At 40.3% G+C, this 16,968-nt stretch overlaps 1 protein-coding gene across 1 annotated transcript in view; it reads left to right on the forward strand.

Moving 5' to 3' along the window:
* CDK6 (cyclin dependent kinase 6) overlaps positions 1-16,968 on the forward strand; it is a 125,619-nt gene that overhangs the window by 18,326 nt on the left and 90,325 nt on the right. The window contains exon 3 of the mRNA XM_065731282.1: positions 9,851-9,986. Within this exon, the coding sequence (XP_065587354.1) occupies positions 9,851-9,986 (136 nt within the window). The remainder of the gene's footprint in view (positions 1-9,850; positions 9,987-16,968) is intronic.

The raw sequence follows: 16,968 nt of genomic DNA on the forward strand, positions 1-16,968 counted from the left end.
CTGGAATCCCACCAACAAAAATAGCTCAATTATAGTCTTCTTGTGAAAGAGTCACACCTAAATTCAGTTGAATTCAAGTGTCTGGTTTGAATTAGTCATCCGGGTGTCTTCCGTGGTGAATAGGGAGAGACCTTCCCCCCTCCTTTCCCAAGTTGTTCTACCAACCCACTTCTTCCCCTGGAATATGCAGAGATCAGTGTGTCCCATTCAGACTGACCACCAGACCCCTGAAGAATCCCATTGCATGGGCTGTACCTCTTCCAGGAGAGCTGAGGAGAGAGCTCCATGGGCTCATTTGGACTACTCATGGAGGTGGATGGCACATGAGCTGTCTGGAGCCATCTGATGATGGATAGTCAATACAGCTACCTTCAGTTGAGTTACCTGTCTTGCATGCCTCGTAGCTGAATGCCTCCCAAAGTATTGGACAAAATCCTGTTCATTTGTCTAAACTGTGTGAGCAATTGCCACTGTCTTTGGACTTTTGGAAATAGCCGAATAGTACTGCTTACTTTCAGGCAGGTGGTGAGGTGGTTCCTGGCATGTTGGTGGTGACAGGACATGAGGCAGTGCCAATGGAGGTGGGTTGTATTCACTCTGCTCCTTCTCTTGCTGAAGTAAATGGAGGAACTCCCTTTCTTGCTGAAGTAAATGGAGGAACTCCCTTTCTCTTTAGCTAACAGTGCATTGAGCATCACAGTACACAGACTTCTTGGGAGCAGCTGTGGCGTCAAAGCACGATCAAAGTCACTACTCCAAACAAGTATAGCCAAAATGCAGCACACACTGTCTCTCTAATTCGTGTCTTTTAACATAATGCAGGACAGGCATGTTTTGAAATTGACACATGGTGTTGAAAACACCTTTTGAATATTCATCTGATCTATAGCCATACGTGGCAACTGTGTGTGCCACCTTACCCACCCTGCTCATGTTTGAAATGAGTGGATATATTTGATCTGTTTTCAGGAAATTTTGAGGAGTTGAGCACAATTAGTTCTGGTGAATTTATAAGCAGATTATTTCAACAGATTTAGACATTTTAAATTTTGTTTTCATGCAGTTTTAAGTAGCTGGTGGTAAAATGGTGGTTTCCATTTGTAAGATAATAAGAGCTGTTCTTATCCATTTGTGTTTTTCAGCCCCTCACATGAAGTCTGAGAAAGCAGTGGTTCATAGTTGTGCTCATTTCAGAAGTTAAGGAAAAACAAATATTGTGAAGAACTCTATGCAGTAAATTATGAAAGTCATTTTCAGAGTATAGCAGTATGCAGAAATTGCCTTAATATATAAAGCTGGTAAAGAGGTTAGGAAGGAGACACTTGTACAGATAAGAACACTGAGGTAAGAGAGTGGCTTACATGCAGGGCCACTGTCTGCAGAATTCTTACGGTGTGAGTAGGAAAAGCAGCACCAGGAACCACAAATAGCAACCATCATGGTAGATCTATGTTTAAATGCCATACAGGGATTTGCATTGCTCCTGTTCAGATAATGACTGACTGTGTGTGAAGAAGAGGAAGATGACATTTCTTGGCCTTTAATCTTTTGTTCCATGTGCACAGACAGGTAACTCTTCTTTTTTTCTTCCCTCCATTGTTTTTAGTTCTGAAAAATTCTAGGCATATACGGGAGACTGAGCTTTAGACAATGTGTGCTTCTTTATCACAGAATCAGAATTGCAGGGGTTGGGAGGGACCTCTAGAGATCATTGAGTCCAACCCCTTGCTAAAGCAGGTTCCCTGCAACAGGCACCATGCACCAAATACTTAGGAGTACCATAGGCTGACTGCGTGCTGGATCTCAAGTGCAGCCTAGGTTCTTTAATAGTTCAGGGCAGGTGGATCTTACAGGATACAGATTTATGGTAAGTACTCTTCCTTTTCCTCTGCACATTATTGCCCTAACTCCAAAACAGTGTTTCTGTTCTGACAGATGTAAAAATATTTCATAAAATGCTGCTTCACACTTGCTGACCGTGATGTCATACCAATAAAGTAACAAGCTCTGCTAGAAGTTCACCTGATTTCCCAGAGTGGTGCTTGCTTCAGTCTCCTAAACAGTATTTTCTTTGATATAATATTATCTTGAGATCCAAGAACATTGTATTTAAGAAAGGATACAAAGTACTCAACCCCAAATATAAATAGTGGGCGAGGCAGTAACCATTAAGTATTTCCCTGTTTTACTCCTGTATTTACGGATTACTTTCCTTTTAATACATGAATATGCAACATGTTACACTGAAGACATTACACTACACTACCTTAATAATTCCTTGAATATATTAGCATGATATGATTCAAAGAGTTAAAAAGAATGAATTTGATTTTTCTATCAAGAGCTGTTACTACTAATCTTTGTTTATTTACTTTGTGTATATCAATTTTATCAATTTTTGCCAGTTTAGTCTTTTTTCTTTTTTTTCCCCTTCTATTTAACTGCTCCTGTTTTTGCAGTGAAGTTCACATTACTGCTGAAACATGAGACTTTTTGTTTTCTAAAAGTCAGCTCTTAATCCTGCCATGAAAAATACAGACCATTCAGTACAATCTCTTTCCACGAAGCACTGTAAAAATGTATTTCCTTACAAGGTTTAAGTATTAAAAAAGCAGACTTCTTCTATCATCCTGTACAGTACCTGCTTCTTGTCATTCAGGTTTCCCCAGGCATCCCTGAATAGCAAGAGCTTGGAATTAAATTTCCATTAGATTTACTGACAACTTAAAAAAAATGTTGAATAAAATACATCAGGAGCTGCTGTGACATTACCCTATGGGATGACAGAAAAAGTCCAGCAGGACATCTAATTTCATGCTGTGACTCCTTTTTGTATCAAGTGGAGGGTTATTGTTTCCTGTGTTATTTCAGATACGTTAGCATCACCATTGAGTTAACTGTCTCAAGTGTAGACAGATTAGATTATTAAACTGCTGAAGATTAAGTAGTAACTTCTACAGCTATACAGTCTTTGGAAGATGAGTCACTGGTTTTATTAAAGTCTAGGAATGAGATTACCAACTTAGATTTGGATTTTAGGTTTGGCACAGCTCAACTTCAGAATGTAAACCGAAAGGAGGAATTTGTAACAAGCAATTCACTTGTCATCTTCCCGTGAACAGAGACTTCATTTTGCTGTATCCCATCTTGCACCAGGTATAACTGGGAGCCTGGGGTAACTCCTTGCATTTGAGTTAAACAAATACAATATTCAGGCATTGGTTTTATTTACGTGTTGTGCAATTTAGGGAATGCAAAAAGGAATGCAACTACTCCTGGGGAAGGTGCACTGCAGAAAATCTGAAACATTTGAGAGAGTGCACGTGCACTGCCCATGAATCCAAGGATCTTTGAGTTCTAAACATGATGCTTATGGGAGCTTGGAGGGAGCACTCCATGTCACAGCACTGGGCATACATTTGTGTGCTCCAGTGTCACGGGAGAGCACTGCTAATAGGTGCTGATCATGCAGAATCTGCCAGTGACTGTTGTTGCAGCATGCCAGGTTCTTCTGTTGTGGGGGTGACCTGCCTGCCCCTGGCAGAGAGATCTAACAGCAGCGCACATGGCAGGCACTGGTACCAGCAGGCTGCTATTTACCCTAGATAATCATTCAGCTTGGATTTAAAATCCAATGAGACAAAGCTGTTAGGGTACAGAGCACACATTCGGAAAAACTGGTAAACTGTGGGTGAGTCCTGAAGCTGAAGTGCTGTGGTCATTACCAACCTTCATCAGATTCATTTCTGTTCCTCTCCTATTAATGATCACCCTTCGCAAAGAAAGTGAATAAGAAATGGCAGTGTTATGATTGAGAAAGACAGCGTTATGCTCTGAACAAATAGAGGTGTAGAGAACATCTTGTCAGATGTATTTTGCCTTGAAGTAAATCTTTCAGCAGCTGAATCCGTTAGTGACTTGGGCAGCGTGGTAAGTAAATGCGCTTGTCCGTTCCACCTTTTGGGCACAAAACTTGGCTTCTGTTGAATATGAATTTTTTCTTTGAATACAAGTTTTGGTGGTTTCATGGAAGCAGACATTTGTCTGCATCACAGAACTGTTCCGGCTGGCACTGTGGCTCACTGCAGCTCAAGGAGGCACAGCACAGAGCACGGGGTGCTGCAGGCCAGGCCTAGGCAGCACCAAGCCTTGAATGCCTGCCCAGGCAGCCCACACTGCCAGGCTTCAGCCAGTGCTATTTACTTCACCTTCAAGAGCATCTATTCCTCTCTGTCATTTTTGCTATCTCTCTTCCTCACACACACTTAAAGAACAAAAACATCTTTTATGGAGCTAAGCATTTTAAATAATTTTTCCAAGTCAGAAAGGGAGAGACTGGAGAAAATTACAACACAAAGCTCAGCTGGCAGATGAACGATTGCCTTGTCATCCTAATATCCCCCTTCCTCCCCTTAAAGCTCACTGCTGAGTGGACTCTAAGCAGGAGTACTGGCTGGGCTCGGCTGGGGTAGGTCTCAAGGCGGAAGCATTGGGCTGCCCTGCCTGCATCACCCTGCTCCTTTGGCATGGCAGTTCTGTGCTGTGCCCAGCAGATAGTGAATGGGTGACAACTATCTGCATGACATCTGCCTGTCTGAGATTAACTCATTATTTTATCTGATGTTATGTTCTGTCCTTTTCTGTTATGTACTTGAAAGAGGTTTCTTCTGAGGACAAGAACAGACTCTATTACTATTTCTTGGGAGGACAACAGGGCCAGGAAAGTGTCCCACACACTCCAAGAACCGAATAGAAATGCAGAGAATAAGAATTTGAGACTGAAAGATTGGCAGTGCTGAGATAACAAGGGTTTTTTTAATGAACTGAGTTTGACTTGAGGCACCTGTCAGCTGCTGGCTGGAGCTCCAGGTGGACCGCAGTGCTGTGCTGTCACACTGCCTTTTTGAGCCCTGAGGTGGTTGGTCAAGAGTAGTGTTAAGTGTCCGTGCATCATTGTGCAGTCTGCCATGGAGGCATGTCCTACACAGCGATGTACGTAGTGCAGGCACAGCTGGCATGACAAATGCATTGAGAGGTTTCTTGAGATTCACACACTTCTGAAACAGGAACTTGGGTCTTGCATTACCGAGTGTTTTACAAATGTTATCACACAACAACAACAACAACAAAACATGTGAAAGATGATATACTTTGAATTTAGAGGCCCATTCATCTTCATGTCTTCTTTTGACGTCTAGAATTACTTCACTAAAACTCTCAGAGCAGGAAGAACCTATGTCTGATGTCTGAAATGCCAACTCACAAAGTCATGGTGGAGCAGGTGACTGCTGATGAGGATGAGACAAAGCAGCACGTCCTGAACAAAGGGAAAGAGCTCTGTCATACGTTTTTGAGTATGAAGCTGTATTTCCTGTTTTGCTACGTGGGACACAGCTCTCGTAACGCACATGTTCCAGTTCACTTGCCCAGCTATTGTGTTTGTCATCTGAAATACGTCCCCGTTGTTACAGTACATTTGGTGTATGTGATCCCAAGAGGAGACTGCTTTCCGTTAGCAGACTGTTTTTCTTCTTCAAAAGCAAAGAAGGGGAAGGTAGCTAAAATTAAAAAATGTGGGGAGAACTAGCATTTACAAGGAGTACTTCATTTAAAAGGTTGGCCTCAATGACAGCTTTCAAGTGGTGGGGAACCAGATCTTACAGACCAGTGGCTTCCAGAGAACAGAAGAATCTAAGGCTGCTGGTGAAATTTGGACCTGACGGATGTCTGACTGGCATTCTTCAATGCTTTTAGGTACGAGAGGCTGAAATTCTTGTGCACTTGAAAATTGCATACTGGTAGAATTAACCTGAGCCACAGGCAGTGAAAGCAGAAGCTATTCAGGCTGCCCCAAATGTATTTGCCAATAAACCTCAATCATGACTGTAATAGTTTTGGTACCCCAATTTCGTTGTATTTGCTTGCATGCTGCTGTACATAGATTTTGTGATGGGTTTGTGTCACGTGGTAAGTACCTTTCAAGACCACCAAACTCCTTCCTGTCGGAGTATTTGTCAGACTTCTGAAACCTGGGAACATCTTAAACATTTCTCCTTCTCAATGGAGAAGGAAGCAATTCTTCAAGAAAATGATGGTAAATCCCTATTACTGAAACACTTCTGATGGCAGAGGTTGTCTTTTTGTTCAGTGCTGTGAGTGACCAGCAAAGTAACAGGATCTTTGTTCATGTTGGATTAGCCCTACTGCAATAAAAATAACAATAAGCCTTTGGATGCTTTGGCAGCGAGTATTCCCTTTATGCTCTGGTTAATTTTCCAGTTGTACTTACTCATCTGTTTGAGAGTAACCAAGGGAGCTAATGTCCTGCAGTTTTTCAGGTCTTACAGTCAGACCTCTTGTTTAGTATTTTTTTGCAGGTGGCGAGCCTGGTAGCCTGACAGTTTTGATCTCCATTTCTGCTGCCTTGGTTTGCACAGAAAAACACGTTTATTCCTTTTGAAAATGGGTAACTTTATAACAGTTCTCAGAGCATCTCAAAAGCAAATCTGCTAACCTTCTAGAAGCTGTTAGCAAATTAGTACCAGTCAGAATATGTGCAGTGTTTTCAAAGGAATTGGCAAACTGCATCTTTTCTGCTGAAAGCATTTAGCATTCAGATGTTGTGGTGTAAAATGAGGATGAAATGGGATTGCATTTGTCAGATTACTTGTAAGAAATAACAGGGGCTTCAGGATGCATCATCTGGTTTACTGCATTCAGAAAAAGATCTTTTTGTGTAATAGATACACAGATTTGTAACTGATAAGCTTTTTTACTTTAGTGCTACTAACTTGAAAAAATGCATTAAAACATAGGTGCTCAGTGAATGTGTGTTGAACAGTGTGCTAGTTCAGGTCAATGCATCAGGCACTGTACGACTTCCGGCCAAACATCTTGTTAAATACTTGCAGGATTTCCCATAGCAGATCTTACTTTAATCAAATAATTCAGTGGTTTCATTCGTAAGTACAATAGAAGGGCAGGGTTTGTGTTTACAGTGTGTTCTGTATGGAAATCCTGTATTAATTGAAGTACATTTACTTCACTTAGGAAGGTGTCCACATGCTAACTCTTGAAATAGAAGGCCTTTTACTGCTGCCTGTTCCAGAGAGGGAATGACATACAGAGCTGGCTCGTCATGGCGTGAAAGAGTGCCAGTGCACACAACAGAAGTATACCTCACTAAAGAAGGCAACTTTGTGGATGATTATCTGCAATGGATGTAAAATAATTTGTGAGAAGTAGTTTGATCCATATGGAAACTGTCTGGTGAAGATGCTTTGTCTTGTTCAATCTCGTTTGGGCTGCTTCTGTTTTGTTATGTTGGCCCATGCTATTAAAGGTAGATATTGGTGCTATGGAAGTAGAGGTTGAAGCTTTCTAATATTCCATAACATAGCATTAGAACACTTACAGTTTCACATAATGGGCATATGAAATTGAAACATACTATTACTCATTGATAGTATAATTACTCGGTAATAGATGACTAGAATTGCACTCCTTAGAGTTCCTGATTGTGCTGTGTCAGAAAACTCCAGAATTAAAATAAGCCCCACACAGAAGAATTAAACAGAGAATCATTTCCTTTTGCAGTGAGTTGGAAGTTTTGTGTTGCTTCTATATTGTATACAATGAAATCTTTTTTCCTTTTTTTAGCAAATTATAATTATACTGTTGTTGAAAGGATAATTCTTCCAGTGTGTTAAATACCAGGCAGAAGAGGTGTTTTAGAACATTTTTAGGTAAATGTAGGTCAACACAAAGAAATCATACAGTTGGAAATATTTTCCAGTGTTTATGTTCAGATGTTCAGACCTGTCTGGCTCCTCTCTATTTGCATGTGTTGGGGTTATAGGCAGTCCGACTACATTCCACATTGATTTATATAAATATATTACAGATTATTAACCTCCAGCCAAATACCACCAAATTTAACTTTTCAGGAAGGTTTGTGACTTTTCACAAAACTGCTTCACTGTGTACAGCCATAGATGTCGCATTAAGGGAATCAGAAAGAGAATACTGTGTATTTGTATGAGAAATGTGCAGTTAACAGTCATTAGGATCCCATCATCACTCAGTAAATATTCATTCATATGATGATTACGGATTAAGCGCAGATTACATTTTTTAAGAGACGTAGGGTGACTGTTGCTCCATATTCTGTAACTCCAGGTCCCAAATTATTACTCACTGAAAAGCTCTTGTAGGCTGAAAGGAACGTGCATGCATCCATTTTCAAAACATAATGTCCAATAAACCATTTTCAAGTGTCTGACCTAAGATTATTTAGGAAATGCTATTAGAATGGGACCAGAGCCATAACATGATAAATCCATACCCTCTCAAGTGAAGCATAATGCTCTCTTAAACTTTGATTGCAGTCTTCATGGGTAGTTTTGCCAATTCTTCCCTTCCTTTGTGAAATATTTTCATATTTAAAACGTAAAAACACACTATTTGCCTCTTCTCTGGTAGTGCATTTTAAAAGCGACCCTCAGAGCCTTGTGTGTCATCTGCTGCCTACAGATGCTGCATATAAAGCACTTAGTCCTAGGAAAAAGACAAAAAGTATCAGAAATCCTGCACTTCCCACGAAGTAAATGAGCAGTTATTCTGTGTAAGTGGATAAAAGGCACATGTAATTAAAAAATACAACAGCTATGACACTGACCAAAATAAGTAATACTGCTTTTGATTTGTAATTTGTAATTTGTAACAGTTCTTCAGTTCTTCAGTTTACCAGTGTATATATCTTCCTTAATAATGGTATTAACATATATTTTTAGATCTACTGTCACCAAATAAAAGTAGCAGTTGATTTTCTGCCTTACTTCAGGGGGAGGCAAACTAGTCTGTACAATTTGTCAAGTACATGAGTACACACATTAGTATGTGATCAGGGAACAGCTTTCTTCCATCTGTACAATGATTTCCTGTTAGGACTTTTAGAAAAGAAGTGAGACTTGAGGGAGGATGGTGAATGTGATGGTCAGGGATGGTACAATAGGTGTGAAGTACTGAAGGATGGGCAGAATTCTGTGTAGAAGATAAAAACACAGTAGTTGAAGTGGAGAAGGTGAGAAAAATCCTAATTATAAAAAGAAGACAATACAAAATAAGAGTAATCAGACAGGAATGCAAAGTTATAAAGAGCTTTGGAAATGAGTTTGAATGCAAAGTTATGAAGAGCTTTGGAAATGAGATTAAATTTGTTGTTGTGCAACATGGTAAAATGATAAAGAAGTTCCAGTAAGAGTGGCAGAAAGTGATGAAAGAAAGCTTTCTTAGCAGTGGCATCTTGTGCCTAAGGCTTTTTTCCAAGCTGTATCCTGACTCTGAATGTATTCCTCACTGCTGGAAATTTGCAGGAGTAATCAGCACAAAAATTCCATTTCTACCAAAGAAAATAATGATGAACTTGAGAGTTATGTAGGAAGAAGCTGAAGGTGCATGCAGGCACCCTGTATCTTTTTAAGCCTCAGAAATGTTACTTACATTGTTTTTTTGAGGAGTGCAGTTGATGGAGCGTAGACCACGGATAAATGTCAGGTCAGATTCTGTATTAACTTTGGTTGCTCTGTCAAGAAAATACTTTCTTTTCCTATAATTATTTTACTTTGATAAACTGATGAATTCTTATTACTTAATCCCCACATGAAAGAGATCATATGATCAATGTGTTAGTAGTTATCTGATGAATCAAGAGCGTGAAGTCTGCACTACCTTTGGAAAGCTCTTTTTTTTCAGTTCTCTGTGCCATAGGAAATTTAAATAGATGTATGAGCTGCAAGGTATGTCTGTGCTGGTTCGTGTATACTTACCTCTTTTCTTTCCCTCCTCTCAGATTGTTTGATGTGTGCACCGTATCACGAACAGACAGAGAGACCAAGTTAACATTGGTGTTTGAACATGTGGATCAAGACTTGACTACTTACTTGGATAAAGTTCCAGAGCCTGGAGTGCCTACTGAAACTATAAAGGTATTTAAGAAGAGAATTGTTGGCTACTCTTTCAGAAAAAAATACATAAGGAGGACACAAATAAATGATAAAGACCTTACTCAGGCAAACTGCCTTTTGACTGCATAAGGGTTTTGTCATATCAAAACTGAGTAAAGCCCAGACTGGGACACAAGCTGCAGAGCAACAATCCGTATTCACTAACAGTGTGTTCTCTTTGTGGAAATTTTGTAGTTGCATTTTTCTCTTGTAGATTTTCAAGTCAGTGACTCTTTCCTGTTTTTCTGCAGACTTACCAAAATTATTCCAAACCATTGAGAATGACCTTTGCTTACAGCTGGAGGCAGATCATTCCACTACTGTTTAGTCCAACACTGCTTAAACTTTCCCTGGAAGGTGTCTGGTAGAGCACTGAGAATTATTAGAATGTATAATATAAATCCTGTGCAGCTGCTTCTTTCTCTTTACTTTTGGTTTTCCCAAGAGTCTCCTTTCCTCTCATGTCATGTCCTTTTGTCTGATGTATGTAGGTGTCTGTACCTGTCTGTATCTCTCAAGAACACATAATGTTCACCATGGATCTGTGGGGAAGAGGCCTGAATTCAGTCATTGCCATGGATAGAGGTAGTGCTTAGGGAAGTGGGTATTACAGCCAGGTGTTATGACTGGAAAGGCTCTCGGTTACTAGGAGGATGGGCATTAAGTTTGCCATCACACCATCTCAAATTCTGCAAGGGAAGACCTCTTCCCAAGATAGGACATGCTTGTATTACTGGTACTAAAACATCTATTCCAGTTCTTTTCCTGGGAATTTCATAGTGCAGTACTACATCAAGGATCATAGCTTGAAATATTTGAGAAGGTGTTTAAACCCAGGAAAAGATGCAGGTGGGTTGATGTTCCTAAGTTTTGACTAGGTATTTAACATTGCTTTTTTCTTGTGATGAAAAATAATGTGTGCTTTCAGAGAATGATAGCTTTGCATTTGTATAAGTACTTTCTGGAGGTGTGTTGTGTCTTCTTAGCCTGGCAAAAGACCAGAGGGAGGAAAACAGAAAAGAGAATGTAAGCCCTATTTGAAATTTAGTAGTTTTAAGTATTTTTTGTTAACAGCTTCAAACTCGGAAGTGGTCTGATCTTTGAATACAAAATAACATTACTTTGATACAGATCTTTTCACTTGTATCGAAGTCGCAAATGTATAACATCATCCAGTTGCAACAACTGTATTTTTAAGCAACTCTAGTGGATAAAAAAAACCCATAAATAAATGAATACAGCCTTGATTCAGTCCCTGCAGAAGTCTGGAATGTACCTCTAGCGATTAAAAGCTTCTGTTATGTTAAGGGTTTAAGGGTTCCTTTGCTTTCTAGAGCCTTGATGGTCCTTAAGGGATCTGTATACAATGTAACTAACATTGTAACAGCATGAAAGGCAGCTGGTGTACCCTGTGACCCGAAACTGAACCACCAAGTCTCTGAAATCTGTTCTCATCATCTTTTGAGCTACCTTTCATGTAAAGCAATTGGAAGAGATGAGCATTGCACCAAAAGGCTTCCAATTTTCTAAAACCCCGTTCTGAATTTGTACCAGTATATCATAATATGAATGCACTTCATGGCAGTTTTACACTTGCGAAGGGAATCGTTGGTTTTACTTTTAAAAAGACCTTCTGCTCACACAGTTTGTTAGTTCAACCCAGTTGATACATCTGATAATTGGCACAATAAAAGGGAAAAATGTAGCCATGCAGAAGCAAGGAGAGAGAATTCTGTTGTTTTATGTAAAGGACAAGTCTCACTGGAGCCAGTGAAGTCAGGGAAGGTAAAATTCATCTTGTGATACATCCACCTCTTTTCAGATGGGAGAGTAAAAGTGTCAAGGGGATGTTTCATAGAGTCACAGAATGACTGAGCTTACATGGCCATCTCTGTTGATTTTAATGTTTGCACAGTAGCTGTTGGGTTCTTGAATTCTGCTCAGCACTGGAAAAAAAAAATAGAACCAGTTAAATTAAATCAGACCTTACTGCTTCACTGTTCATGTACCTTATTCTGAAAACATCCAGTTTTTGAAAGTACTTTTGATGATAGGTCCTGACCAGTGATTCTCAGGGCTTATTCCTAATGTATTTCAACATCTTTCTAATGATAATGTCCTTATAGATGTTCCTGGTGGACACTATGGCAAAGCATGCTTCTCTTACTAAAGGGAAATATTGCCATTGTGCAGCAATTGAGAATTTAACTTGGAGCTCATACATCATTAAATTACTAACCTGACTTTTTATAGTTTGGCTTTTGAGGTTAATATGGATTCGTACTTCATTTATTTTTCAGAATTGCAGATGATTTGTGTAGAGTATTTCCGCTCGCTATTGGCACAGCACAAAACAACTGCCTGTATTGTAAGGCCATCTGTTAAAGTTCTGTGTGTGTCAGCAGCACAGAGGTACCAGACAAGCTGAGTAAGCTCTGCATAGCTCAAGTAGAAGGATCTAATGTACCTCTTTGGTGCCTTGGTGTAAACTCAGCAGTTGCTGGTGGAACTTGAATGACATAAAATTACAGTGAGAGAAGTATCAGCCCCAAAAGATCCTTTCTGTGTGAACTAACTACTGTGTGAACATCTGAGGGAGGGAAGCTCAGCTTTTGCAGGTTTGGGACGTGCTAGGGTTTTTAGATGCTCTCAAGTGACAACAGTACCATTTTGAGAATTCCCTTTATTATTAGCAGATAGCAGACTGTAGCAGTGCAGAGAAGACAGCCACGTAGATAATATAAGTGAGTCTAAATCTTTTGTCTGTATGCTGCCCAGCAATGTCTTTTTAGTATCTAAAGCCCTTCAGCAGGAGCCACCCCAGAAGGTATTTCAGGAACATGTCCATTGGTGCCCATAAAATGATGGAAGAGGAGCAGTTTCCTTTTGAGACATAGCCTGGTAGTGGGAATGCTTACAGAGGATGTAAGGCAAACATGCTTAGTTCCCCACCCTGTCTCCAGAAGTATGAATGCCTATTTCTGTGGCTGTAGTTCTGGCTACTGCGTTATAGGTTATTCTGAAAGGAGGTATTTTAAATCTTTTCTATTGAAGTGTTTCCATTTTTTTTATAAGGGAGTTTTCGTTGGGCTAGAGAGATAGACGGCATGACTCCAAGTGCTCATGGACATGGCATTCACTTCTGAAAGAGAACTGTGGACCATTAATGTCTTTAAATACTTTAATACAAGCTCTTGCTTGCTTCCTGTGTCACACCTGATTAGTATTTGTTCCATACAGGAAGAGTCAGAATCAGCAATGACAACATCTTCCTTTTCTCCTCTCTACTCACATTCTCCTCCCCTCTTTTCTTCCTGGGACTCTCTTTAACTTCACAATAGTTTATTTGGAAATGGAAGGTATGAGTTTCCTTAGGATACAGCTGTTAGTCATGCACAGATCTTCAGTAATGTTTAAACATTAACGCCATTAGCAGTTCAGAGAGGCTTGGCTCATCAGAGAAAGGAACAGATCAAAGATCTTTTGTACATCAGGGGCGTATGTTATTTCTTGGGGGATGCAAGAATTGCTGGGGATGACCTTCCACTCCGGTCTGATGATTAAGGACCATCATGGCATTCCTGACATCCTGGAACAGGGCAGTCAGACCATGGACGGAACAGGGCTTAAGATATGTCTTTTTCTCTGATATTACTGATTCCTCACTCAAGGGAATGGCTTTTCTGAATATTGTTTTTCTGTTTTTCCTTTGCATAGGGAGCCTAGATCTCTGATTCAGATATACAGATTCCTAACATTTAGCCAGTGCAGCAGTGAACCCAGTTTCCATTTGTGGATTTACCTGATAGTAGCCCATGTACTGTATTTTAAAATATTATCCCAGTAAGTTTTATATCTTGGAAAAAATGTTGCTGTTGCATCCCTGTGCACTCCCTGCAACTTACACTGCCTGCTAGCAAACCAGGTGGACCAGTGACATCTTTGCAGGGCTCTTGCAAAATTAATATGAAGATGTTACTTCTCAGAAAGCAAACCAGTGTTCACTGTTGCGAGGTGAGTCATCGTCAGCCATCTGCCACAATTGTACCTTCTCAGTCGACCACGTATGAGATGTGGAGCAGATGTCACACAATCGTGCAATTCTGCAAACAGCACAAGATATTCCAGGAAAACAGGTTCACCCGTACTGACGGTCTTCAGAGTGGGGCCATGTTTAGCAACGTTTCAGTTAGAAGTTACTCCTTTACGCATAAGTGCACTAAAAGGAGTCCACAAAAATTAGAAAGAGAGATATTAAAGGTCTGTTTATAATTTTTTCCCAACTGTAAAGAAAAAAGCAAGGCTTAGTGAAGAGTTGAGAGCCCACAGAAAATGGATCGGATTCCCAGCTGATACAGAGAGGTGTAAATCCATTAGCCTCAGTGAAATGATGGCAGTTTACAGCTGCTAAGGATCTTTGTGCAGCATTTCCAAGAGATTTTGTTCTGAAGCCAAATTGTAAATTTGAGTTGTCACTGTAAGTAAAAGAGAAACAAAATGGCTGAGCTGTTTTGTTACCGTGGGTTACATCTTTTAATTTCTTTTCCATTGTCCTACTCTCAGAGGTTGGACAGCTGCATGGAAGGGCATCAGGAGAGAGTGCAGGTGCCCTGCACAAGTGGCAGCTCAGGAGGAAGTACGCCTTAATAGAGGACGTTCTCCAAATGTTGTGGTTCCTTCTCTTGCAGATGTTGTCATTTCTTTCCCATGTTGCTGCTCCGTGTAAAGACACAGGCACATCTCCACTGATGTGGTGAAGGTAGTAATGCATGGTCTGACTGAGCAGCTGGGGGAGTCATCATTTGAATGAGGACACTCCTCAGCATGTAGTGTTTCGACATTTAGTGCTGTATCTCTGCTGTTACTTCTTTAACCTGGATCATCTCCCTGTCATTGTACTACCACAGATTTTATTGATGGTGGACTTTTATCTCCAAATCCCTGCCATTTCCAAATGCAAATTCAAACTTTTTCTGCGGTGCTGTAGCCTGAGACCTCTGTTGCTTGCAGCTGATAGCTCATAAAAATGTGAAGCACTCCAATTTTAAATCACCCTGTCCTGAGCGGTGATTTAAAATCATTGGAGTGCTTGACATTTTTTCAGTTGTTCCAGTTTGGAAAGCAGTCAAGCAACATTGTAGAATAATGCATGAAAGCAACCTGCCTGGAGTAATAATTTCAGTCTCTCAAAGCAATGACACTGGATTACAAATGTCACAAAAGATGCCTACGAAGCACTCTCTAAAAAGACATCTCAACCTACTCTTTTTTTTATGGCCCAAAGTCTCAAGGCAGCAATATGGTCCATTATGGCCATTGTGGCCTTAAAGGACGCGTCCTTTGAAGTCAGGAGGAAGCTGGGGGGTCCTCCATTGTCTTCAGTGGATGGAGGGCCAGAAATCATCTTTATTCAGGAAGTCAAAGGGAATTAAGAAACTGAAGAGATTCTAAATTGTGTTAAGAGTTGGAGATTCAGCCTTTGTAAACCAGAATTTATAACTCAGTCATTGTAAAATTGCAAAATTACAGGCACTGGAAGTTAAATCAGCTGATTGAATCCCTCTTAATTCTACAGAACTGGATATTGGTGTGATGCAGTCTGCTGGTCTGGATTCCTTTGAGGTGCTCTTGGCTTAGTAGTGATGCTGGTTTCTTGCTATTGGAACGTCAGTGTGATAATGATTGCTATGTGAAATGCTTTGATGATTCTGGAAGAAAGAAAGGGAACACGTGGCAAGACTAATGCTCAAGGAGATGTAGCAGTGTGGCTGAGCTGCCAGGCAGCACTCAGGCAGTGCCTCTCTGTTCAGCAGCGAGTCAGTGGCTATTCCAAGGAGTGGGGAGGATGTCCGAGATGCTTTCCTTTGTCATGGTGGTGTGTGGTCACAATTTGCTCTGCATGTAAATCCTCCCTCACTGATCAACAGAAGCGTCACTCATTTTCAAAGTCCTTCCCTTAGTCAAAGATGAGATTCTGCAGTTACATAAGTAATTAGGAGAAAGCTGTTGCAGCTCATGGTGTACTTGAAGCAGCAGCAGAACAATAGACCAAAATGTTTGGATTTACCCATGTTCTAAATCTTGCTTGCAAGCCATATGTTGCTTTTGACAAGTAATTTGAAGGTCACACTGCAGCAGATGTGAGATAGAGAAGAGACGTTCAAGGAGCTATTCTTGATTTTTATGGAGGCAGATAGGGATCACTGTCTTAATAGTAGTTTCTGTACTGGCAGATCAGACCCTTATGCTTCTGGATAGTCAGAAACCCATACCTCACCCCAAAGCAAGCAGACAGTGCTGGGAAGAGGAGACAGAATGGTACACATTGTGATGAGACAGGTATTCAGGAAACCTGGCAAATGTTTATTTTCATGTTGAACTGAGCCCATCTGGGACAAGAAGTGTCGCTACAAGACACCTTTCCCATACCTTTCTCAGCAAACCCAAGTTGTTGCAGCTCAGATTCGTATTAGAATATTCAAAGTACCAATATTTATTGATGACAAATATATAGATGTCATGTAAAATAATTCAAAAAGTGGCAACAGGCAACTCTTAACCAGTAGAAGAATAATACTGTAATCAAATAAGTTGTTACAACATTTTACACCCAAGAGAAATGTAGTACTCCTGCCCTAGCTCTGTGCACTTCTTTCGTGCCAGTGAGCAGTCAGGTTATTGCATCCCGTGGTAAAAATTACTCTGAATTGTGTTACTTCAGTGGCACAGTGATTTACTCAAGATATGTCGTGTTCATTTCTTTTGTATCTAGCTTCTGCCTGAAAATAAAGTCCCATACAAATGTATAAGGATTTATTATTATTATTGTTTGCGTATTTTCCTCTGTAGGACTTAAAATTAGCTTGAGAGAATCTCTCTGATCAATGCTCTGCCCTGTAGGGAGCTCATTATCCAAAAATAGCTGTGGGGAAAAGAGTCCAGAACGGGCAACTCACGTGCTTAG

The sequence above is a fragment of the Cyrtonyx montezumae genome, unplaced genomic scaffold (genome assembly GCF_038088225.1).
Source record: "Cyrtonyx montezumae isolate F1298 unplaced genomic scaffold, pur_monq_1.0 scaffold_14, whole genome shotgun sequence".
NCBI lineage: Eukaryota > Metazoa > Chordata > Aves > Galliformes > Odontophoridae > Cyrtonyx > Cyrtonyx montezumae.